Source organism: Pleurodeles waltl, chromosome 12 (assembly GCF_031143425.1).
Source record: "Pleurodeles waltl isolate 20211129_DDA chromosome 12, aPleWal1.hap1.20221129, whole genome shotgun sequence".
Classification (NCBI taxonomy): domain Eukaryota; kingdom Metazoa; phylum Chordata; class Amphibia; order Caudata; family Salamandridae; genus Pleurodeles; species Pleurodeles waltl.
Genome location: NC_090451.1, coordinates 571,050,384 through 571,075,213, shown reverse-complemented (window position 1 = coordinate 571,075,213; position 24,830 = coordinate 571,050,384). Strand labels below are relative to the sequence as shown.

The following is a 24,830-nucleotide window of genomic DNA, read 5'->3' as shown; positions in this document are numbered from 1 at the left end:
TTTGATACACGTGGACCCCTTGATATTCCACAGGTGCCTGCTCCCAGCGCACAGTTCGCTCAAGTCCACGTAATAAGCTGGTCTTGAGCCAGTTGATGCCCAGGCCAGAGGCCTCCTCAGGCCCTGTGAGGAGTGGCACTGCTTTCTCAGGGTCTGTGCTCATGTCCCCCTGAAAGAGAACCATATCATGGACATACAAGGAAATATCAGTGACCCCACAAGACAGAATACCAGCATAAAGTGCACAAGAGCGGGCGCTGCAGGCCAGTGGCTACATAGCAATAGTGGTCACTTTCATATTTGCAGATACAAATTTTTCCTGTTTATTTTCTCCACAAAAATGTGTCCACTTGGACATTTTAAGGTGTAAATTACATTAATATATTTGATCACTATTTAACCTTTTTCTTGCATAAACAATTATTCCTGTCCTGTTAATACTCCTTTCTCCACAGAAATATAACACTATGATCTGGTTTTACTGCTTACTACAGTACCTTTTCTGGTGGCCTTGTTTTGTCCCAGTTTCCCTTATCCATGGGTTGCGGCACATGATAGATGCCCTGCAGTTCAGCCTCAGATAATGGAGCTTGCTCAATATCCGGCCCAATCCCATAAGAAGGGGACACTTCATGAATATCATGAGCCAACTTCGTTGCTGGAACAGGGACCTGACAGAGCTCTTGTGCTGGGTTCAGAGGCAGGGGCACCTGGTACGTTTCCTGCACATTTCTTTGTAATAGATAATGGGGGACTGGCTTATCATACAGTGTGGGGTTCTTAGCTGGTGGACTCTGTGCTCTTTGAGGAACCTGGTAGAGATCGGTTACTTCTATTTTTTTAGATGGAACCAAGTATATGTTGTCTTCTTCGTGGGCTGGAAAGGCAGGGTGTGTGGGGGCATACTGCAGTGAATCAGGTTGCACACTGCAAATAACCGATTGCTGGTAAGCTGATGGAGCCTGTTGTGGTAACAACTGTTGGAGTTGATGTGTCCCTTGCTCAAGAGCAGCCTGTTTCTTGTCATGCACACCAACCAGGATCTTGAGACGATTTCCAGGAACTATACCCTGCCGCCCATGGAGTGAACACAACCACCAGCCATCAAGTCCCTGGGTGTTATGTTCTAGTACAGTCAAAATATCCCCCTTGCGGAATGAAAGCTCATCAGGAGATTCTGCAACATTGTCATACAGAGCTTTAGCCAGCACATTCTGCAAAAGAAAGAAAACAAATCAAGCTTAGAAAGCAGGACACAATTTTATTGGGACAAGTAAATACAAATAAATCACAATTCTACAGTTTCCTGTCCTCATACGTGTAGTACATACGTTACATTCATAGTTGCAGCAGTTAGACACATATAGTTGAAGCAATAGTTAAGATGGTCACTGGAAAAGAGACACTGCAGATAGAAAGTTTAAATGTGACAAATGTTTTACCAAACATTCCAGCTGCTTTGGCAGCCAAGATAAAAGATTTTCCTACATACCACTCCATACAATACTTGGAAAGCAATGTGCTACAGTAAACTAAATATATGGCACTTTAGATCCCATAGACACTAGGGACAAGGTTATAGAAAGCAGGCTAGGTGATAGGTCTTTTCAGGAGTCAAGGGGCACCCTGGAGCCATCTTGCTCAGACTGTCTCAATCCACTGGTGCTTCAGAGCTTAACCTTATTATTGTACTCAAACCGGAGCACCAAGGACACTCCTTTAGTACTTGATCTTCAGGCTAGCCAATTCTAGATGTTCCAGACTTACTCTGGGAGGTGGGTGCGTGGGTGTGTTTTGTGTGTTTTTACGGTCTCAAAATCAACTGAATATTCAATAAGAATTTACAAGTCATTGACCAGTCAGTACTAAAAAAGAAAGTATTTGATCACTACACACAAAACAATATTATACATAGTAGTCAGAGGGAAATGCAGGTGACGTACTGGTAGCAATTTGTAGCCACTGTTATTTCGAGGGGCCATCTAAATTCTACAGGGACAAAACTTTTTTTGTGGTAATGCTTGCTGGCCATTAGTAAACATGGTAGTTCTAAGAACATTGGCTGTGGTGAGCCCCTGCGACTCAGTTCCCCTTGTGCCCATAAGTCGGTTTATATTCCCCAAGAAAAAAATTTAGCTTCTGTCCCCCCCTCTGCTCAAGTCACAAAGGCGCAGTAACTTTCTGTTCTTTTGATGTCTTGAGGAAGGCCATGCCTGTAGTTCATTGTTGGTGGGCTCACCACTGGTGTGCTGTGCACGGACCACAGAGCAAGACTCACATCTTTTTACTCTCCACTTCAGCCAGATCTAGTTGCAGTCCACAGCAGATGCACGAGCATTCACCCAGTTGGGGAAGAATAGGCAGTTCCAAAACCAGAATAAGTAGGAAGGGGCAGTGTGAAAGCTATGCTGCTTGCTTTCTGTCAGGTTCTTCCACAGGCCCAAACAGCAACCCTGTGCCAAAATACTTTTCAGAGCCTACACCAGCTAAGCGGTTAGATTTGTGCTCTTTTCTGGGACAAGGGTAATTAACATTAAGGGCAGAGATTAGTTTGGGCTGCAGACTGTGGGTGCAGGTGGCACCACATCTCACACTTCTAGGTGCTAGTCCACCATCACAGTCTTCAGGAAGGTGCCTAGTATTCAGACATTTCCACAAGACAGCTTACACTGCAATGACGAGCAGGTCACATGGACCTCACTTGTCAAAAGAGGTGCAGGTCCTCCCAAAATTACAGTGGTTTTTGCAGTTTGTCACCACCTCAGCTCCTTTCCTATCCTCTTCAAGATAGCATTGTCCTGAACAAGGGCAACTCCAAGGCACTATTGCCGCTATGGTTCAGCCCTTCCTTCAAGGCAGGCTACAAGACAGCTTCTCCTGGCAAGCGGTTGTATTTACCCTGGTTCTGAACACAGTAAAGGAATTGGCAGTGGATAAATCAACCCTGGCACACAAGAGAGTTTCTTTGGGGGGGGGGTGGAGTAGTCAACCATTATTTCAGTGTGGACATGATTCACAGAGGCTCCGCTAAGTACCTTTCAGATTTCCCCTCAACTGATGCCATCCACACTTTTTTTCAGCCTGCAACAGAATGAGAACAACAGGCTGACTTGAGGGGTAAATTGGCCGCTCCGTTTCTACCCCTCCATAAGCAAAATCAGCCCTCAATGACAGCAACTCGCCTGTGCAGCAACATGGCAGCATTGAGGATCGAGATGTAGCAGTCGAGAAGAACTCGAACCTCATTGATCATTGACAGGAAAAGCAATCCCAAACAGTGTACTTCTGGCCCCGGTAAGGACGGCAGGGTGCAATCCCCTGACGGGGAGTGCTGTCCTCCTTTCCAGCACCAATAGCCCCAGCAAATAGTAAGATGGTGGCCTTGAATGTCACATAGGGTCCCGGCTCAGAAAGGCAGCCCACAGGCCCTTTTAAAGGCCCTGGAGGCTCTGGAAATCTGGTGTAAAGCTACTGTACTAAGGAGGGTGGCGTAAAGAGGGAGATGGCCAGGAACAGAGCCTGCTACTTTGTTGCTTGACCCTGTAATGGAGCCTATATTGGTACGCGGCCTGCGCAACCTTCTTCCAACGCACGTCTCTGTCACTCTGAGACCACCTCAAGAAAGACCTGCATTTGCTTCACCAGTAAATAACTTTGAGGGTGAAATATTTGGATTGATTGGACCAGTCTCTTGAGAGTGACACCACGATCCACTCACCATGCTATGCCACCGATTATATTGAAGGCGTCCTGAGATCTATGGTGTCTATGAGTAACAGAGGTCACCTAGACAGGACAGGAGGCAGCTGACAACTGAGAGGGCTTCAGGATATGCTTCCCCCATATCTTACAAAAGCATACCGACTCAGTGCGAGTCAAGTGATCCATTAACCATTTTAAACTGATACAACCCTGATATCTTGGATCCACTTGATCTGCTGTGCAATACTTTGGTTGACAATCAATCCCATATGATCTCTTGCACTTTACAACACAGCTGCCTCTATGTCGCTGAAGTAAGCCCAGACTAACCAGGTGTTTAACTACTTAACTCTGTCAGACGCAAGGACAGCAAATATCGACCCCTCCCCTCCCTAGAAGCAACAATGGCTTTTACTAAGGAAGTGCTCCTCTCCTCCATGCGAGATTTCAAGAAGGAACTCAGGGTAAAGCTCAAGTCTGACATTGCAGATTCTTTTGAATCTTTCAAGTCCAAGGTCAACTCCCAACACACTGGACCTGGAAACAAAACATGAGGACATAGAGCACCGCTTAAACCTGATAAAGCGTACCATGGAACGCCTTCCTCGCAATTGCAAACAGCTCTTCAAGTGCTAAGATTTAGAACACCAATCCAGGCGAGACAATATTCGAGTGAGAGCTTAGGAGATGGGAGTTGAAGCCACTGATTGGAGGCCTTCGTAGTTGACTTGTTCTCTGACCTACTGGGCGACAAACATCCGTAGGTGCAAATGGAGCAAGCACGTAGAGTGGGACCTCAGCACTCGGGCAGTGGCAAAAGACCAGGAGACATCCGTGCTAAACTAAACTCATTCAAAACCAAAGAACTGATCCACCAAGCAGCTCGAAAATGGGACACTGTCTCTTTCAGGGGCGGTTTGTTCACTCTACCAGGACATTGCTCATGCACCTCTAGCATGACACCTGCAATTTAAACCAGTAACGGACACCCTGCAAAGAGATTGTGTAAAATATTGCTGGATATATCCCTTTGGTATTACCTTCGATCTTCACAGTAAGCAATACCACTTCACTGCATTTTAAGATGCAGCTTCTCTGCTGGGCCTCACACTACCCACGTCACCTGGCCCTGGCGGGAGTGGCGGAGAGACATCCTCAGATCCTATCAGCAAAACAACTATAGGAGCGTGGCACTCACAGAGGAGGGGATGTCACGACGGCAAGAGATGAACTAACTCATGATCCCTTGTACTCTTTTTTGCAATTGAAATCTTTGCATTCTGTGACAAGGGGGGTTGACCATGCCACATACTTTGACTTTTACCTCCTCCTATTTTGAAATGCTGGAAAATGTTTGGTGTGTGTGTAGTGCACTGTCTGCTGGAGAATATTCCTCATTGCTATCCCCTTTGCTTTCAACCTATGTCATGTCATACAGGTTGGCTATACTACGTCCAGGCATCATGTATTTTTTTATAATTTTGATAAACACGACAAATATGTAGGGTGTTTTGGCAGGTTTATGTCCATTCCGCTCGTAAGGTTTGAACTTCAGATGGAATTCTGAGTTCGGAGGGGGGGTGGGGAGTCTGTCTGTTTTTCTTACGTTTTGTATTGTTGCATGGATATTCCTTTGAGTGAAGACCTATAGAACACACGTCTTAAACCTTTATATGGTACTTAACGCCTTAACTTGGAATGTGAAGGGGCTGAACTCCCCCACTAAACACCACCAACTCTGGAAATATATTCTTGACAGATGCCTTGGTATCATACTCCTCCAAGAAACACATTTGAACAAAGTGAAGACCACAGACTGCATCACAAATGATATCCCTAATATTGAAAATTGTCTGCCACAACAGAACATAATGAATGGATTGGTGCTCCTCTTCCATTCCTCAGTGAAATTTCAAGTCACAGGCAGCAAATCAGATAAAGAAGAGCAGATTTTGATGGTCAAGGGAATAATCAAGGATCTCTTCTGCACCTTTGGCACGGTTTACACACCTAACTCGGGCCAATGTGAATTTCTCTTCTCTTTCCTCTCCCTGCTGGGTGGGTTCGCTGAGGGAGGCATATTGTTGGGTGACTTCAATCTGATTTGTGATCCTGCCTTAGACAGTACTCACCCCCCACAGGATGCAGGGCGGTATATTTAATAAAAATACAAAATCAACACTTTCCAACTAGGCTTACTTGATGCCTAGAGGACCACTCATCCCACCACACAAGACTACCCTTCTCACATTTCCATCGTACCTATTCTAGACTTGATCATGTTTTATCAGCCAACTTGTATGACACACTATTTTAAATGTCACTATTCATCCCATCACTCTCTTGGATTATGTCCTGGTGTAAGTGGTACTAAAATGGCACATCCCGGGTCCATCTTTCTGTAGAAGTTTTTTTCTTACCATCCTACATGTGACCATCTCTTCAGAAATGAATTCCGTAAAATGATTAGGGAATACTTCCAACTGAACAGACCCCGAGACACCAACCACTCAACTGGGACGCATTTAAGGCAGTTATCCAAGGAAAATATACATCTCTGATGACTACCTTGACCCAACAAAAAAACAAGAAATATCAAATGTTAGAAGCAGAACTTCTCCAAAGCCGAAAGAGCCCATAAGGCCACACCCACTCATACTTCACAGGAAGGTCAATGCATTAAGAGGAAAGATCAAGCTATATATGCCAGTAGAGCAGAACTGACACTCCTAACCCTTAAAAAATACCACCTATGAGCAGGGCAATGAGGTAGGTTCACTATTTATGAGGCAATTGAGGATTAAGCAGGAAAAGGAATACATATGCTAGATACAAACGGAAACCGGGGCTGTTCACAGTACAGAGGAGGAGAAGGCTGGGTGTTTCAGAACTTTCACAAACAACTTTATACCTCACATCTTATGGATACTAGAGAACAGCTAGCCTCCCTAGATGAAGTTACTCTACCTCAAGTTCCCCCAACCCTTAATGACACCTTAAGCTGCCCCATAACTGGAGAAGGGGTACAATCTGCTATAGACACCCTCAAGCTACATAAAGCACTCATCCCGATGGACCCAATGCCCAATTATAGAAGACCTTTGGTTCAGACCTAGTCTCTCACTTGACAGAGCTATTTAACCATATCGCAGACTCTCCTGCTCTAACGCCCTCAATGGGAGAGGCCCTGAATTCTGTTATCCAAACGTCAGGAAAAACACCTAAATTCTGTGCATCCTATCAGCCACTTGCCCTACTTAACCTCAATGCTACATTGTACAATAAAATCCTGGCCAATGGATTAGAGATCATCATGCCAGAATTGATACGCCTGATCAATCTGGCTTCATCAACGGTACAGACCCATGACAACCTAAGACAGGTGCTCCACTTGGTCAAGGAAGGCACTAAAAACAACATGTCAACAATTCTCCTAGCATTAGATGCCAAAAATGCTTTCGACCAAGTGGGCTAGACCCTTCCTTTCTCACATACTACGCCATTTTGGGGTAGGAGGAAAGCTTCATTGCTATGATACAAGTGAACTATGCATGGCCATGCTCTAGGGTGCTAGTGAATGGGCCGCCCTCTGACTTCTTTGAGCTACTTTGAGGAACGAAACAGGGGTGCCCTCTTTCCCCCCTTACTCTTTGCTCTCAGGATCAAACTCCCACGCTGCAAAGATACACGCTATGCCCTCTATTCATGGCCTCTCCTTTAACACAGTTGAACACATTCCTTTGTTTGCAGATGATGTCCTGTAGTCTCTTACTTCTCCCCGGGTATCGCTCCCAGCCCTACAGACTGAACTCCAGCTCTTCAAATCTGTAGCTTGATGTCATGTTAATCTCCATAAATCTTTCTTGCTCAGTTTGACCATCCCACTGGTGGAGATGGAGGAGATAGTGGCATTTTCCACCTTTCAAAGGGTGAAAAAATGACCTACTTAGAGATAAAGGTCACTCCCAGAGTGGCCAATTTATACAAAGCAAACAACCCTCCCTCTACTGCAGCAATTAAAAGCAGATTTCAAGAGTTGGGCCCCTTTATATTTGCTCTGTCTTGGACGCATTAATGCAGTACAAATTACAGTGCTACCATGCATCCTATACCTCTTCCTGTGGCTCCCGCTGAGTTGGCTAGAGATTTCTTCTCTACTACCCGCTTGATAATAAACAAAGTACATTTGGCAAAACCACTTGGCCTGTTTAACATATAAGTTGTTGAAGCTCCATAGAGATGCCAGTGGTTTGGCTTTGCCGGGCTTATCTTACTGTAAAGCAGCTCAATTAAGAGTCATGTCTGAATGGTCCCATAAGGCATTGAACAAACATTGTCTATGCATGGATAGAGCGGTAGTGGGAAGCACAATTTGGGTTGTGCTATGGAAACGCAAATTTGATCGTCCACAAAATGCCTACCTAGGCACCCCGACTGCTACAATGCTGAACGTTTGAGTTAGCGTGACTCAATTAAATTGCTTGCTGACTTTTCCTCCCCCTACACACCTATCCATTATAATGTGGCCTTCCAGCCGGCACTGCTGCCGGACTCTTGATTTATGGCGGGAAGGAGGCTGCCTTACTATTTCAGATATATTTCATGGGGGGGACATACTGATATTTGAGAATTGTTGCTGTGACTTTAATTTACCTGCTTCAGAGATTTACCACTACACCCAACTGAAGCACTGGGTATTACAACCAGCTATGCAGCTAGCAGCCACCAGAGAGCAGCTCCCTAGAGAGCAATGTGTGAGACAGGACGGGACAACCTTGGGGTGAATCTCCTTTCTTAATTCACTCCTGATGTCCACCACACACATCTCCACTCCCTGCCCATATCTCATTTTGAGAACATACACTAGGGACACCCATCACTGTTAAACAAACACTTTGCAGTGACAAATCATAATGTAATCATTCACTGGGTCTACGAGAAGTGCACTATAAAGTGCTTTATGATCGGTATCTGCCTCCGGAAAGACTTTATATTTCCAAACTCATCAGATCACTGCTGAAGATGTTATGGGCTATTAGGTGATTTTCAACATATTTGGTGGGACTGTCCAATCATACGGCCCTACTGGACCAGAATTCTAGCTCAGATAAAGGAAATCCTGAGTTACCCAGTCCCCTGCGCTTCAGAGTTTGTTCTTCTAGGTCTTAGGGCCCCATTCCCCAAACACCAAACACAGGGAGACCGCTCTATCATCTGGCTCTGCTTGGGAGCAGTCTAGATGGACCTAGTCTCAGTATGGAAGAAATCCGAGGCTCCTCCCATGTCACAATGGCATGCTCACCTCTGGCAAGCCCTCACGATGGAGCATATGGTTGTCATTCTTTCAGGTACCCAGAAAAGCTTTGATTATATTTCGAGACCCCTAGTACAATTTCTTTCACAAGGCCTCCCACTTTTCTCTTGTCCCATCTCACAAGGGCACTCCACCTCTTCCAAGTGTAATGCTCCTTTATCTTCCAATTATTTTGTACCATATTTTGACATACCACAAATGACATCCCCTACCAGCCGAATCTGAATCCCTCCTGCACCTATTCACCTCAAATGCTCCATCCAAACATGTTACAATGTTTTTTTTTCTACATTTCTTCGGTTTGTTCAATGCATTCTTGACGGATGAGATAAAGGGCACTTTATTTGTTATATGTACCCTGTTTGAATAATGATGTTGTATCACTTTCCTTCCTCTTTTAATTGATTCATATATCGAAATGTGGTCGTGTCTTACCTTCTTCGAAATTGTACCTACTATTTGCCTTCTGACTTTATTGACTGCCTTATGTGATAATGACATTGTCATGATTTTTGTGGGTCTTTGGAAAATTAACAAAAACAGTTTGGTTAAAAAAAAAACTTTCTCAGTTGCAACTGGTGTGGTACCCCAGATTTTGGAAGAGAAATCTTTGCATACTGGTGGAAGATTCTATACATTCTTTATCCTATGGTTGAAGATAGTAGTTGGTATTCCATCAGGCAGCTCTAATAGTCTTCCTGGGCAGTGGTGCCTTTTGCTTATTCCACTCAGGCTGGCCCATCCAATGGAAGAAAGCAAAAAATCATGGGTTGAATGCCCGAATTAACCTCAACTGATGGTAATTACTCAGGTTGCATTTCAGTCTTTTGTTTGCCCACCATGCCACAACAGACAGGGACCAGCCATATGTAATTCAATCTCGGTCCTGCTTCAATAGGAATAGTCCAGCCCGAGCTGCCAAGCCGGGTCACCTCTCGATGAGGCCACAAGCAACTCCAGCCTTGTTTGGGCCTATATGCGCCTCTTCAAGAGGATGCAACTTGAGTCCTATAGCACAGTGAGCTCTAAGACCATACATAACAGTCACACTTAGGGCGTCACACTGAAGAAAGCACAAAAGTATAGGGCCTTTGTCACTAAGTGTGAGTAAAATGGTAGGGTAGAGCTAGGATTCTCCTAGCAGGAGAAACCCACAAAAAGGGCATAAATGCAAGGCAGGCTCCCCAAGTAACTATCCGTTAACCTGAACGGTAGCAATTTATTAGAAGAATGGGTCGTAAAAGGGCAGATTGAACTTCCTTAATTTAAAAATCAGTCAATATTAGTGGGTGTGACAGAGAAGTGTTGAGGAGACAAAAGATCCCTGTAACGTTCTGTGGGAAGCCTTGCAATTCACATCTGCTGTCTGGGTTCTACCAACAACCCTCGACAGGAGAAAATACAAAATTAAACTTAGTATGGGTATGGCTGTCCATGTCGTCCACACTCCATTTACACATCCTCAAAATAAACTAAATGGTACACACATGCAGCATTCATCTCTCTGATGGGTGGACGAGGGACCCAGTTTGAAGTGGCTGGTACACCATATTAAGAAGACAGAAGGCCCAGTAAGGCATCCCATTTAGCAGTAAACAGATAAGAAGTCCCAACATGCTACTGAACTTGTTTTACTGCTACCGCTTTAAGTTCTCTCCAACCTGATGAGCTGACAGTAGGGACACAGTACTGACACTTGGTAGGCACATAGTGCATCCCAGCCTTGACAAAAGAACACAACAAAACAAAAAGCACACAAAAAAACAACATTGTGGTAAGCGTTGATGCACATCCCAAAAAAATCAGACACAGGAAATAGAATCAGAAGCTGGGGGGCCAACATAGAAGGCATTAAAGGCAGACAGCACTTACACAATAGTCAGTAAGCTTACAATGTCCAAAATGGAATCAGATTACAGGATAGGTCGGTCCATTTGTGATACTTGAAAACTAAAAGTGAAACACCCAGAATTGTTTATGTTATGTTAAGTGTATTTGTAAAGAGCACTATCATCCGCAAAGATATCCTGCCACTGAGCACTGATGTATGGTAGGTTGGTTGGTTAACTGAACAGGCAGGACTTCAGCTTCTTGCGGAATTCAAGAAGAGAGGGGGCTCTGATGTGGAGAGGATGGTCATTCCATGCTTTAGGAGCAATGCAAGAGAAAGCTTGACCTCTTTATCTGGATCTGTGTATTCTTCGGATATTGGCGAGTAAGGATCATGTGAAGCAGAGGTGTCTGGATGATTGGTGGAAGGAGATGCACATATTCAGATAGGTTGGGTCTGAGTTGTGGAGTCACTTGAATGTGTGTGGAGTTTGAACTGAGAATGCTTGTGCATTGGAAGCCAGTGTAGTTCCAAGATGCGGTATAATTTGAGTTCTATGTGGGAGGTTGAGAATGAGCCTGGATGCCTAGTTCTGCATGGACTGCAGTTTTCTAGTGAGTTGCTTGGTGATCCTGGCACAGAGTGTTCCAGCAGTTCAACTTGCTGCTGACTAGGACGTGAGTGACAGTCTTCCTTGTGTTGCTTGAGTGTGATTTGAAGATCTTCCTTGGCATCTTCAGAGCGAGCGTGAAGGCAAGATGCAGTGACTGCATTAACTTGTGACTTTTCATCTGGTGTATTAAAAAAAAAAAAAAGTTAAGATATTGTGTTGATAGTTAAATAAATATGGGGAGTGTGGAAGTGAATGTGGGGCTCCATACATTGACTTAGTGGTTGATGGCAAGGTGTGGAACATTTATTTGATTCAGAAGCGAGAAGGACAATCACAAACAAGCACTCACAATGCAATAGGTCTCGTATTTGCTTGAGTTAGAGCTATTGGTGTTGTAAATGCATAAATGGACTTTTCTTGCCACATAAATTGGTCAACCCTGCGCATAATTTGGTCCTCTCTGACACATAATTACAGTAATCCTGCATATAACTAAAGCACTTCCTTATACCTTCTTCCTCTATCTTCAGCAAAAAATGAAAATATTGCCTTTATTATATTTTTTAGATTATTACTTTGGGGACCCCACTCAACCTAGTGTGGCGACTGAGATGACTTAGACAGAAAGAGCAGGTTGTGCGATGAGTCATGGGCAAAAATGTTTTGAAAATCCGCAAAGCATTATGGGGTGCGTATTTGGAGTGCAGCAAATATTGTTGTATCTTGACTGCAATGCTTAGAACAGCCCTAAGAGGGCACCACAATAAATAAAAAAACATTTCTAAGAAACATGGTCATGTAACCATACAGTCCCTAAAGGGCACAATAACATGAAAACAGGATGGAAGAAAATTCATGCAGTGTAACCATATATGTAGCCCCTAGAAGGAGTAGGGCCTTACACATGTTCAAGTCTAACAGGCCTACTGCAGTACTATTACAAACAAGGCCCTTAAAACACACACTGCTCCCAGCTGTAAAACAAAAGTTCCAGCAATAGGAGTGTAATAAGACACTGAATGGTAGAAGAGGTTACTATTTTGGGTCCTCCCCAATCTAGGGTCGGGACCCAGAGATGACCTAGACAGAAAGAGTGTGTCATGCTTAACATTTTGATGGTGGTCTGATTGTCCTAGGACCACCACACTGTGAGCTATGGGCAAAAATGTTTTGTAAAAGGAATGCCCAGCAAAGCATTATGGGGCGATTTTCCAAGTGCAACACGTTTTATAGTATCTTGAGTGCAATGCTCAGAACAGCCCCTAGAGGACATCATAATAAAAATATCATTTTTAAGAAACATGGTCATATAACCATGTAGTCAGCCCCTAGACGGCATAACGATATAAAACAGAATGGCAGAAAGTAATACAGTGTAACCACATACGTAGCCCCTAGAGAGCACAGTGCATTACACATTTTCAGGCCTAGCAGGCCTACTGCAATTCTATATCAAACAGCCCTCAAAACACAAACTATTCCCAGCTGCCAAACAAATGCTACAGCCATGAGAGAACTTAAAAAGACACTGAATGGTGGGAGAGGTTACTATTTTGGGGTCCTCCCCAGACTAGGGTGGACAGAAAGAGCATGGCGTGCTGACTGGTTTAGTGGTGGTTCCATTATCATAGGACCAACAGAGGCTGAGTTATGGGCAAAAGTGTTTAGAAAAAGAAATACCCAGCAAAGCATTATGGGGTGAGTTTTCCTAGTGCAGTCAATATGGTAGTATCTCCTCTCCCGCTGTGCCAGGAAATCCACTTTGAGGATTTCTGTGTTTATTTCTGTTTTAAATGTTCCAGTTTGTATATTTTTAAACTGCTAAACTTGTAAAGTGGTCCTCAAGTAAAACACTCCTCTGATCGAGATCGCGCTATATGAAACTTCAGCGCTCCTCCGATCGAGTTTGCGCTATGTGAACCTTTTTTTTAAAAAAAATAATAAATTAAAAAGAACCACCCTCCAGTCTTCAGCCTTTGTGCGGAGACACCACTAAGAAACAGCAGCATGCCCAAAACAAGGAAGAGGAAGAAACAGCATATGGCCAAGCGGGAAGGCAAAAGAAAAAAAGAGTAGTGTCCCACACTAAGGTATCTGGCAGATCGCGCAATAATCTATGTAACATGGTTAGTCTGCAAGGCGTAACAAAGCAGCCTCAAGGCGGGACAAACGTAAAGCATTTACCTACTAAAATCAAGGGAATTTTGAAGGGAAGGCCCAGGAACAAATGAAAGAGACAGCCTTAAGATGGGCGTGGTTAAAGCCCACAGAGTAATTTACAACATGTCAAAGAGCAGTGCTTGTGCGCTGCTAAGCTTGACCTAAAAAGCTATTTGAGACTAAATGGTCAAATAAAATAATGTCTCCATCAGATAAATGTCCTGTTTTATATGAAGGAAAGAGAATCGACTGTGTAGGATTTTTTTTATGTGTTATGCTTCACAAAAAAAAACAATTTTTTGGAAAGCTTTATATAGCCAAGAAAGGATTGAAATTTCTGCGATGTGATCATCAGGGTCTGTGTAGTAGGACTTTGAGACCGGAGAGGAAGGTATAGGTTTCTTTCCATGCATATGTCAAGCAAGCAGACTCCAATTCTTAAACAGAAACTAATTCATGGGCGGAAAGGCACAAATCAGTGTCTGAACAGAGTTTGTCAGGAATTTGAGAAGAAGGGTAAATTAAGTATAAATGTCAATCATGTCACATTCACCTCATTAATTGCGCCAGCGACTGGGTACGGCCCTTAATAATGCAAAAAGGAAACATATGTCCAAAGTCCTGGCTAACACATTAGACCAAAGATGCTGCCCAGCCCCAACTTGAGTATTGTTCCAGGAAGATCAGGCTCGACTAAGACTCACTGGTATCAGAGTGCAGAGGACATTGAAAGCAGACAAGATCTTGGGCATGGTCGAGCAATGATACCTGTTTAGGGTAATGCAAAGCCTGACATACAATCCAAATTTGTAGAAACATATACGTTAGAGCACATCTTCGCAGTCCTAATCAATTGTAGTGGCCTCATGTCCGAATCGTTCACAATGGAGCAAGTTACCAGAGAGGATGCCCTTTATCCCACAAGCCAACTTTACAGCAGCCCAAATATGAACACATCTCTCTGTTGTTCCACAGCCTAGATTTATCAAAAGCAGTAACTCTGATTCAGAAGTGATCAAATAATTACTTTACAATGACAACATAATGGTCATAATAATTAATCCAATGAATTCCATCAAACATCTAATAGAGTTGAACTGTAAAACAAGACCCTCACCAAGAGGCTGTCTACAACACCAACGATTCTGTTATATGTTGCTCATGTCATTGAGCTTTTTTACCTTTCCCACCTGTCCAGCTGAACAGCCCAAAGTAATTCTTAGATGGGCCATTTGGGCTGGCAGACATCGGGGAGGGACCCAGCGGGTGGAGTGTGGAAAGGAATGTTGGCGGGTTCTGGATACAGTGTAAACAACTGATGTTGCTTAACTACAAGCTGGCTGAAGATGCAATGCTGTACTTGTCACTATTTAAAACCTTAACAAAACAAATAAAATAAATTATTTTTTGAAATTATTCTTGCCTCTGCTAATCAGCCTTTTGATACTATAATTCAGCTCATTTTCTTGTAGCTTCACCCAGCTAGTTAAGAGTTTTTTGTGTTCAGATGTTTTACAACCTTTTAGTGTATGTGACATTTTAGTAGCATTTCGGTCCCCTTTTGAAATGTGTCTTGGTTTTGCTACTCAACCAACACATTCTGCCAAATGCGCTTTGTGTATACCAGTGACCTTCATGGGATGTTGTTGGCGGAAATAAGTTGAAAAATAATGAAAACATTTTTAAAAAGTCTAATAATATTTACAGAGCACCAGCAAAGTCCTGAGAAACAAATGGCCATGAATACTGGAAGTGCAAGAAGAACAAGCATTTGCAATGCTTGTAGGTCTCGAATTTGCTTTAGTTAGAGCTATTGGCATTGTAAAATTCATAAATGGACTTTTCTTGCCACATAAATTGGTCAAGCCTGCCTCATAATGTGTTCTTTTCCTGCCACATAATTCCAGTGGCCCTCCATGTAACTAAAACATTTCCATTTACCTTCTTCCTCTATCTGCAGCCAAAAATTAAAATGTAGCATCCTTATTTAAATCTGCCATGCTAATTCCAATTGAAAAACTCTTTACCCACCCCACCATCAGAGTTGCTGGCTGGGTAACAATTCCCAAAACAAGACAGCCACTGAGAAGTAACGAGAGAAATAAACTAGAAGGGTCACCCAAACATTTCAAAAGTGTTCAAACAGTCATAGTGCAAAAAGGAGATAACAGAAGTTTACCTGAATCATGATCATAATTGCAATGAAGCGAGATTAATAAAACTTATACAATTATCATATAAACCCAATAAAAACCTTTATCAGAAATAAATGTTTGGCATTGGACTATAATGGAGACCACAATGAAATAGCATTTGTAAGAAACATTATAATTTTACGATATAGTTAGACCCCATAACCACATAAAAGAAAATACCTGAAAGTACTGCAGTGTAACCATATATTTAGCGCATTACACATTTTCAGGATTAGCAAGCCTACTGCAATGATATTACAAAAAAGACACTTAAAACACAAACTACTCTCAGCTGTAAAACAAATGTTTCAGCCATGAGAGATTTTAAAAAAACACAGAATGGAGGTAGGAGTTATTATTTGGGGGTCCCCACTAACCTAGTGTGGGAACACAGATGATCTAGACAAACAGTATGGTGTAGTGAACGTTTTGAAGGTGGTCCCATTGTCCTAGGACCACCACAGGCTGAGTTATGAGCAAAACCTTTTGTAAAAGAAGGCCCTGCAAAGCATTGTGGGACAACCAAGTGCAGCAAATATTGTAATATGTTGACTGCAATGCTCAGAAAAGACCCTAGAGAATACCACAATAAAAATATAATTCATAAGAAACATGGTCAGATAACCATATAATTAGCCCCTAAAGGTCGTAACCACATGAAAATAGAATGGCACAAAGTAATGTAGTGCAACCATATGTTTAGTCCCTCAGGGGCATAGTACCTTACACATTTTCAGATCTAGTAGACCTACTGCAATAAAGGCCCTTAGAATACAAACTACTCCAAGCTGTAAATCAAAAGTTTCAGCCATAAGAGAGCTTAAAAAGGGACTGAATGGTGGGAGGGGTTATTATTTTGAGGTCCTGACTAACCTAGTGTGGGGACCCAAAGATGACCTAAACAGAAAGGGTGTGTCATGCTGAATATTTTAGTGGTGGACCCATTGTCCTAGGACCATCACAGGCTGAGTTATGGGCAAAATGTTTTAAAAAAGAATGCTTGCAAAGCATTATGGAGTGACTTTTCTCAAGTACAGTGAATATTGTGGTATCGACTCTCCCGCTGTGCCGGGAAAGCCCCATTGTGGATTTCTGTGTTTTTTAGTGGAGCAGTTATTAATTGTAAGTGTTTTTGGGAAAGCTATGGAGCGTGAATGGGAGAGCCAAAAGAAATTACTCTGATTAGGTAACAGTGTGAACAATGTGGCTAGCGCTCCAATACAGCTGATGGAGTTTGTGCTGTTGCAGCTGTAAGCGCCATGGCTGCCATCCAGCACAAAGGGGAGAGTCAAAAGAAAAGAAAACACGCTGAAGTATATTGGCAATCGTGCAATTATCCATGTAATAGGGTCAGTCTACAGGGCGGTAATGAAAGTGCCCCAAAGTGGAACAAACAAAAGCTATTACCAATGACATCACAGGATTTCTGAAAGGCAAGCCAACAAATGAGTGAAAGTGATGGGTGTGCGGTGGGCATGGTGAAAAGCGCACAATACTTAACATTTCAAAGCGCTTGCACACTCTGCCTTAAAAAACAAACAAAAAAACTAGAACTCAATCACAGGATCACCTGAAAAGCGTGAGAGAATACAAACTGAAAGGTAACTATTACAAAATTATACATAAATGGCACTCGACCCCACAGAAATTGAAAGCTGCAAACCAAAGCCCCACTCCAATTTTGCAACCAATGTGACAACAAACACATACTGTGGTTGCTTTCAAAACCATCACACTTTTGGTCACAAGTATAGAGCACTGCGAGAGAAGCGTGTGGTTCTAACTTTGCTACCATGCAGTGTCTGGCTTTTTTATACAATACATCTGGTATACCTTGGGTGACTATCACTGGAGAAGATGGTTTGCAACAACACTTGCAGTAGCCGAAATACACATACCAGGTGTTACTTCTTACCGAAAGAGGTGGCGGTAAAGCCTCACTTGTCCTGTCAGGACATACCGGTGAGCTTTAGTAAGATTGGGAGGGAAAAGTAGTAGTTTGTTTTTTAAAGGTTTAAACTTATGTTCCATGTTGGTGGTGGGGGGGATGTTGCATACACTAAAGGACTAGAAATAGGTTAGGATATGTAAGATGCACAACACAAAGGATATATAAAGGAACCCCTGGACCTCCACCCAGCAGCCTGCCAGCCTGCCAGCTTCCCAGCCTGTGGTGGTATGTTGCCATGCCCCCGGCGGGAGGGGGATTCGGACGGAGCCTCACTCTCCCTGTGCCGCCGTTGTGCCCTATATAGTATGGAGACAGCACAAGTTTACACAGAGGCACAGCGGGGCTATCTGCTCATCATGCCAGCTTAGGTCCCATATTACTCTCCACAGAGACCAGAGCCAAGCAGCAGCATTTCAGCCTAGCTGGGGCACCTCCAACAGTAAATACTGGAATGTATATTTACAGCGAGGGACTGCTTGACATGAGCACAATTTGGATGCAGAACTCTGGGCAAGAAGCCCTTCTCGGTTTGTTGCCTCTCTTCCTTTACAATGAGGGCCGGTGCGCCAGAAGAAAACAGGTCGAGGAATCACTGAGAAGCAGCTGGGCTCTGCGGGAGGAAAAGAGGGTGGGTCTGAAGCAATGGGTTGTACATAGATGAGCCCACATGATAAAGGTTTTGCCACAACTCTGTGATGTCCCCCGGACGGAGATAAGTCTGACGGTGGTGTAATGAAATGACTCCACGTCACGAGAACACATTTTTCTTTTTAAACAGCCTTTTTTTTGCCACCATTGGATTATCACTCCTCAAAGGAAACAACCCCTAGCCAATCTAATGAAGGAAAACTGACCCTCTCCCAGCACAGGAGTTTCAAGGTGAGACTCGCAGGGAACATTTTGATCATTTCCTTCTTGCTAGCACAATAGCATCACACCCAGGCTTCCACAATGGCCAAAGCCCAAATAAATGGTGACAGAAAGAGGACTTTCCTCTGAAACAATACTCTCTAATGGGGGCAGCCATCTTTGAGTGGTGTTCTTAGCCTACCCCTTGCAAAAAAAACAGAGGAAGGACTGACCTCTCTCATCCTACCAAGACAGTATTTCTACCAAAGAGGACATATTGCAATGGGCAAATTAATAACCCTGCTTGTTTCAAAACCTCTTAAACTAACAGTTTGAAGGGAGGTTGAAGCTCTACCGAAACCAAATCAACTTCCCAAGTGCTTAATATCCAACAAGATCCCACCCTGCTGTGGCCTCCTGTAAGGGAAAATAAATTGATGAGGGGGATCTGATTCAACCCTCACCTTGATCCCGGTCCCTGATGTTGCCACCTCAACTAGGAGCTTCCCCTACGCTATCTCTACTCACAGCCAGGGGATCCCCATCATATAACATCCCTAGTACAGCTGTACGCCATGACTGTTTCAACTGAAAGATGAGTTTATTTCTTGAATTTCATGGGGAAAATTACCAGATCTGTTGTGCCTACCTCAATGATTTGTGTCCAGACAACTTCCACTTGGTTCCCCTGATGGCCACACATAACTTGTTTGAGGTGGGGATTTGTGATTATTGGGCTCGGACCCGAGCTATCCCAACTTGTTCGAATGGCACTCATCCCCATTAGGAGTATACCACATTACTATTAATAAGCCATCCCAGCAACGTTAATAATGGTTCACCAAAAGAGCAAGGACTCTTCCAACAGCAACAGTGCAAAACCCTCTCCAAGTGGAGAACCCCTTTCCAAGATAGCGGCCTCAATATACTGCTCCACTCCGCAGCCTGACAAATATCCACCCGCAAACTTAGATGATCCCCTGAGGGACTACTGAGGTTTTACCTTCTCCATTTCACCACATGGGGCTAGAGCTGCCACAGGGTTGGCCCAATTCCTCAATCACAGTGAGCTTTAGAAGACTGCAGACGACCCTGTGACCATTCTTAACATAGCAAAGGTTGCTTAGGTCCACATCTATAACTTCCCACCTCACATCAGCACCCAACATATCGTCAACACCCATTGCCACCAGCTTCTCCTCACATCCCTTCCTAAATTTGGTGCAAATGCTTTCAAGATCAAATACCCCCCAAATCTCTGCAAACACTCAATGAAAAACTTCAAACGCAAGGGCTCCCTTAAAACTGACCTTCTCCTCTTCACACACAACACTGACCTAAGGATTAGATCCTGACCAAGTTTTCTCTCATCCTTTTCTCTCTCCAACATTCTATTTGGATACAAACTCAAATGCTGCTCTCCCTTTGGCCTTTCACGCAACCTTTCTATGTCCATCTACAACAATGGGAAGATCTGGTTCCAAGCCAACAACACAATCCTGGACACAATCAACTTAATTTATCTCACCGTCAAACCCTTCTGAGATCCTCCATGATCCCCCATCTATGTCTACCCATAACAACCTCCACCCACTCCCCCACTTCCTGTCCACCCAGACAACCTCTCTCATCCCCAGACTCTCCTTCGATCCGTTATGCCTCCCACAACCCATAACTCACAGCTAACTCCAGACCTTGAACCTCTCTCCCACATACCATCTCTGCAAAATTCCTCTCCAACCTTCCATAAACCATTGTCTCCCACTCCAGCTGCCGCCAGCACCCTTCTTTTATCCCTCACAGTCGGTCTATATGTTCCACCCTTCCTCCCTTCTTTTTTCGCCTCCTGCCCCCAAAATCTCCAAAGATCAGACACCAACAACCAGCACCTCCCCCCTCTTGCACCTCCTGACAATCCACCCCAATCCTCTCACAATTACTTAACATATCTGGCCTCTGTTCAACAAGCTCCCTTCCTCGTTCTCACACCTCTTAAAAAATTGATATCCTCGCTTTGGCTCTATTCCAGCTGACCAACTGTTGTCTCGTCACTCCTATCCGCATCGCCCCTTACGGACACTCCCCCCACACCTTTCCAGCATACTGAGAGGCCGCAGCCTATCCTGACCCAAACAGACACAACCCCCCCTTGACAACTCAGACCACCTCCTTCTCCTAAAGAGTTACACAGCTTTAAATCTGCTACCCCTCCTCTTATATTCTCGTAAGGGGTTGCTGGATTTCCACCATGATCTTCGACCGCACTAAAACTCACACACACCATTACACTGCCCACTTATTCCCCTCTTAACTTGAAACAAATTGCCAATACCCTCCTGGATCAGTAAAGACAGAAAGACAACAGTATTCCCTGAACTGTATGCTACACAATTGTCGATCTGCAGTCAAACACTGTCTAGAGTTATCAGACTCGATATAGACTCATAATGTTGACATCTTGATCCTCATGGAAATATGGCTCAATGTCTCACCGAACCACGCGCTCTAAACCACCTTCTTCCTCCCAACTACTCCATTTTGCCTAGCCACCAGGAAGATAGCCATGGTGGATGACTCACACTCATTCACCAAAACTCTCTAAAATGCCGAACTCTCCCAACGACTCACTTTCAGTATTTCGAAAGTTGCCAGTTGAACTCTCCACATCCACTACCTCCAACCTCGGATTGAATGCGATTTACCACCCACCAGGTCAAAACAACACCTTCATCGAGGAAAACATGGATTTCTTCACCTCTCAACTTATCAGCTTTGACAACATCTTCCCTGGTGGCTTCACTTACTTGGACAATTTGACCTCCTTTCTCAATGCCAACGACCTCCAACAACACTGCCATGAACCTACTCACCACAAAGACGCCATTCTGGATCTGCTAATCTCCAATTTCCCTTACCTAAAGACATATGATCCCATCCCAGTCGACTGGTCTCATCGCATGCAGATCCTGTTCTCTCTAACCAGCTGTTACACCAAAACATACGAGCAAACCAAGAAGGTGAGGGTTGGGAAATACCTATATCTAAGTGTATATCTTGCTGGGAGTGGGGGACCCCCCAAATCCACCCCGCTCATAGGGGAGAGCGAGGAACTCCCATCAAATGCATGGATGTCTATCTGCCCATACCAGCCGAATGATCAGGCCGCGTAGTGTCGCAAAAAAGGAATTAGTAAGTGGAATCCGAATATTCAAAATTAGATACAGGAATTGTGGGAGTACCACAATTTTAATGGGAGCTATCCGTCCCGCCATAGAGAGCGGCAGCTTCACCCAGCTGTCCACCTTGGCAATGAATCTCTCCACCGCAGGTCCATAATTTAGCTGTAGCACCTGTTCCTTGTCTTAATGTATATGAATACCTAAGTACTTCGCAGAGTCAGAGCACCAGCGCAAAGGGAACTCCATCACAGGCGGACAGGTTATGTCAGTAGGCAGAAAAAGCTCCTACTTGCTCCAATTTATGTGCAGCCCGGAGAATTCTCCAAAGCGAGTCACTTCATCCAGTACTGTTTTAAGATTAGTGTCTGGGTGGCGAACAAACAGTAATATATCATCTTCATATAGCGATACCAGAAGCGGTCCACTGGTAAACTGCAGGCCCCTGTGTATGTGTCATTTACGTAGGTGGCGCACCAGGGGGTCCATTGCCATAATAACGATCAAAGGGGATAGATGGCACCCCTGGTGTGTACTGCATGCGTGTTGGGGGGGGGGGGGGGGAGAGAAGCTCACTATTAAGCCACATTGCAGCAGTGGGCTGCGAGTAGAGCAAGGAGATCAAACTGGTGAAGCCTTGTGGAAACCCGAGCTTACTTAGGACAGTGAGTAATAAGGGCCACTCAAGTGAGTCGAAAGCCTTTTCGGCATCTAGAAGGGCAATTGCTGCCAGAACTTCTGGGGACACTGTTTAGCTCTGCAAAGACAGTTTGAAGATTGATGGAGGTGGAGCGGTGTGGAACAAAGCCGGACTGAGCGGAAGAGATGATTTTATCTAACAAGAGGGTGAGGCAGGTTGCGATCACTTAGGCCAGAATCTTCTTGTCGAAAATTTGAATTTGAAATATTAAGGCGTTAGGTTTGGTAAAGATCTAAACTTAACTAAGCTGCTTAATGAATCCAAATTCATCACCAAAACCAAAGCCATACTGTCAAATTGGTCACCACAATTTATAACCTGGCAGGGGAGAATGAAAACTATAAAATGTTACCTTCTCAGGTAAATATTACCTCCAGCATGCTCCCAGTATTAATTTCACAAAATATTTTAAATCTATGAATAACATTGTATCAGAATTCTGATGACAAAACCAAACAAACATTGCAAATCCAATAGGTTTTGCCTATGTGAGAGCTAACGGCTTTGCCAAAGTGTGTTAGTCATGCTGTACAGCAGAGTGGAGTGGCTTTACATATCAGCGTGGAGTGGATTAGAGTGGCGTGGAGTGGAGTGGAGTGGATTAGAGTGACGTGGAGTGACGGAGAGTGAGGGAGAGTGGAGTGGCGTACAATTTGGTGGAGTCACACAGAGAACAGCGACAGTAGAGTGAAGAAGAATGCAGTGGCATAGAGTGCAGTGGCTTAGAGGGGTGTAGAGTGGCATTGACTTCAGTGACTTAGAGAGTAGTGACGTGTAGTGGTGCAGAGTAGAATGGCCTAGAATGAAGTGGCAGAGTAGTGTGATGCAGAGAAGAGCAGAATGTGCAGAGTGATGTAGTGTGGAGTGCAGTGGCATATAGTACAGTGGTATAGAGTGCAGTGGTATGGAGCGCAGGGGTGTACATCACAGTGGTGCAAAGTAAAGTGGAACAAAGTGTAGGGGTGCAGAGCAGGGCAGAGTGCAGTGGTGTAGGCTGCTATGTTGTAGAGTGGTGCAGAGTACAGTGGCATAGACTGCAGTGGCGTAGAGTGGAGTTCTGCAGAGTAGACTGGCATAGAATGCAGGGGTGCAGAGCACGGCAGAGTGGAGTAGAGTGCAGGGGTGCAGACTATAGTGGCACAGAGTTCAGTGGCCTAGAAGAATGCCTACTCCAGAGCCTCAGTTCAAATTTTACCATTTAAGCGCTGGAGGGTGGGAGCCATTTGTTACCAATACAACACAAGCTGCATGAAGTTTCATAAATCTGCTGCGCCTGAAATGGCTGTCCGCCAGTAGCTGACCAGCCTTGATCATATCTGAAAGTGACGTACCAGGGTTGCACTTCAAACCTCATACGCACTACAATCAGACTGTGCCCAACAGATATTGATACCATGTTTGGACAAAGGCATGACCATCTCAAAAGCATTCTCTAATCCCTCGAAGATCCATTCGCTTGTACAAGTTTTTGCCAGATCCACTGTAGCACTCAAACAAGCGAAATACAAGTACCAGCTTTTGAACTGTCAAAGATTATCATCTACTGTAGCTTGTACAATGCCAATGCCAAAGCCAAGAGCAGCACCTCTGCAATCCTACAAAGCTCAGGCACGTAAGACACAAGATAATTCAGGAGACAGATTCATTTGAAAGAAGAACTGGCACAGCCCTGGCTCTAACTAGTGTCTTGTGGGAAAAAAAAAAAGAAACCTATTACCAACTTCCTCACAAGCTCTCAGGGCAAACTAGTCCTCCGTAACCATAGCTCTAATAGAAGGAGGACGCTGACAAATGAAATCGAGACCAGCTGTGATTAACCGAAGGATCTAGAGCCCTTGGGTAAAGCAGCTTTAATTTCATCACTTTCATTGATGCCAACTAGGCAAAGCAGTGGTAAGAAAAATGTCTGAGTCCAGTTTGAATAAAAAGCTCCTAGCCCCTGGCAACTCAAGCAGCCACACCTTGAGTGGAGAACAAGCATTTGTAATGCAATAGGTCTCACATTTTCTTGAGTTAGAGCTATTGGCACTGTAAATTCAGAACTGGACTTTTCTTGCCACATAAATTGGTCAAGCCTGTCTCATAATGTCATCTTTTCCTGTCAAGATTTGGTGGTCACTGGCGGCTACTGACATCAGAAATAACAAGCCCTTGGGGAGAGAGGAGATGACTGCACTACCTCGCATTATGTAAATGTCTGACCAGATATTGGAAAATAAGGCTGGAAAAGCATTTTCTTTTTATTTTAACAGAATAAAAAGTCTTGCAAGCATTTTTGCCTCACATTTCAATCAGCAGGGCAACCTTAGAAGAATTATGGCCCCAGTAAAGGAGATAAG

At 44.0% G+C, this 24,830-nt stretch overlaps 1 protein-coding gene across 4 annotated transcripts in view; it reads right to left on the bottom strand.

Annotated features, from left to right (window-relative positions):
• The window catches only part of BCAR1 (BCAR1 scaffold protein, Cas family member), a 214,296-nt gene that overhangs the window by 130,715 nt on the left and 58,751 nt on the right, over positions 1-24,830 (bottom strand). For all 4 annotated transcript variants that reach the window (XM_069217683.1, XM_069217686.1, XM_069217684.1 and 1 more), the window contains one exon: positions 498-1,214. In XM_069217683.1, coding sequence (XP_069073784.1) covers positions 498-1,214 — 717 coding nt within the window. The remainder of the gene's footprint in view (positions 1-497; positions 1,215-24,830) is intronic.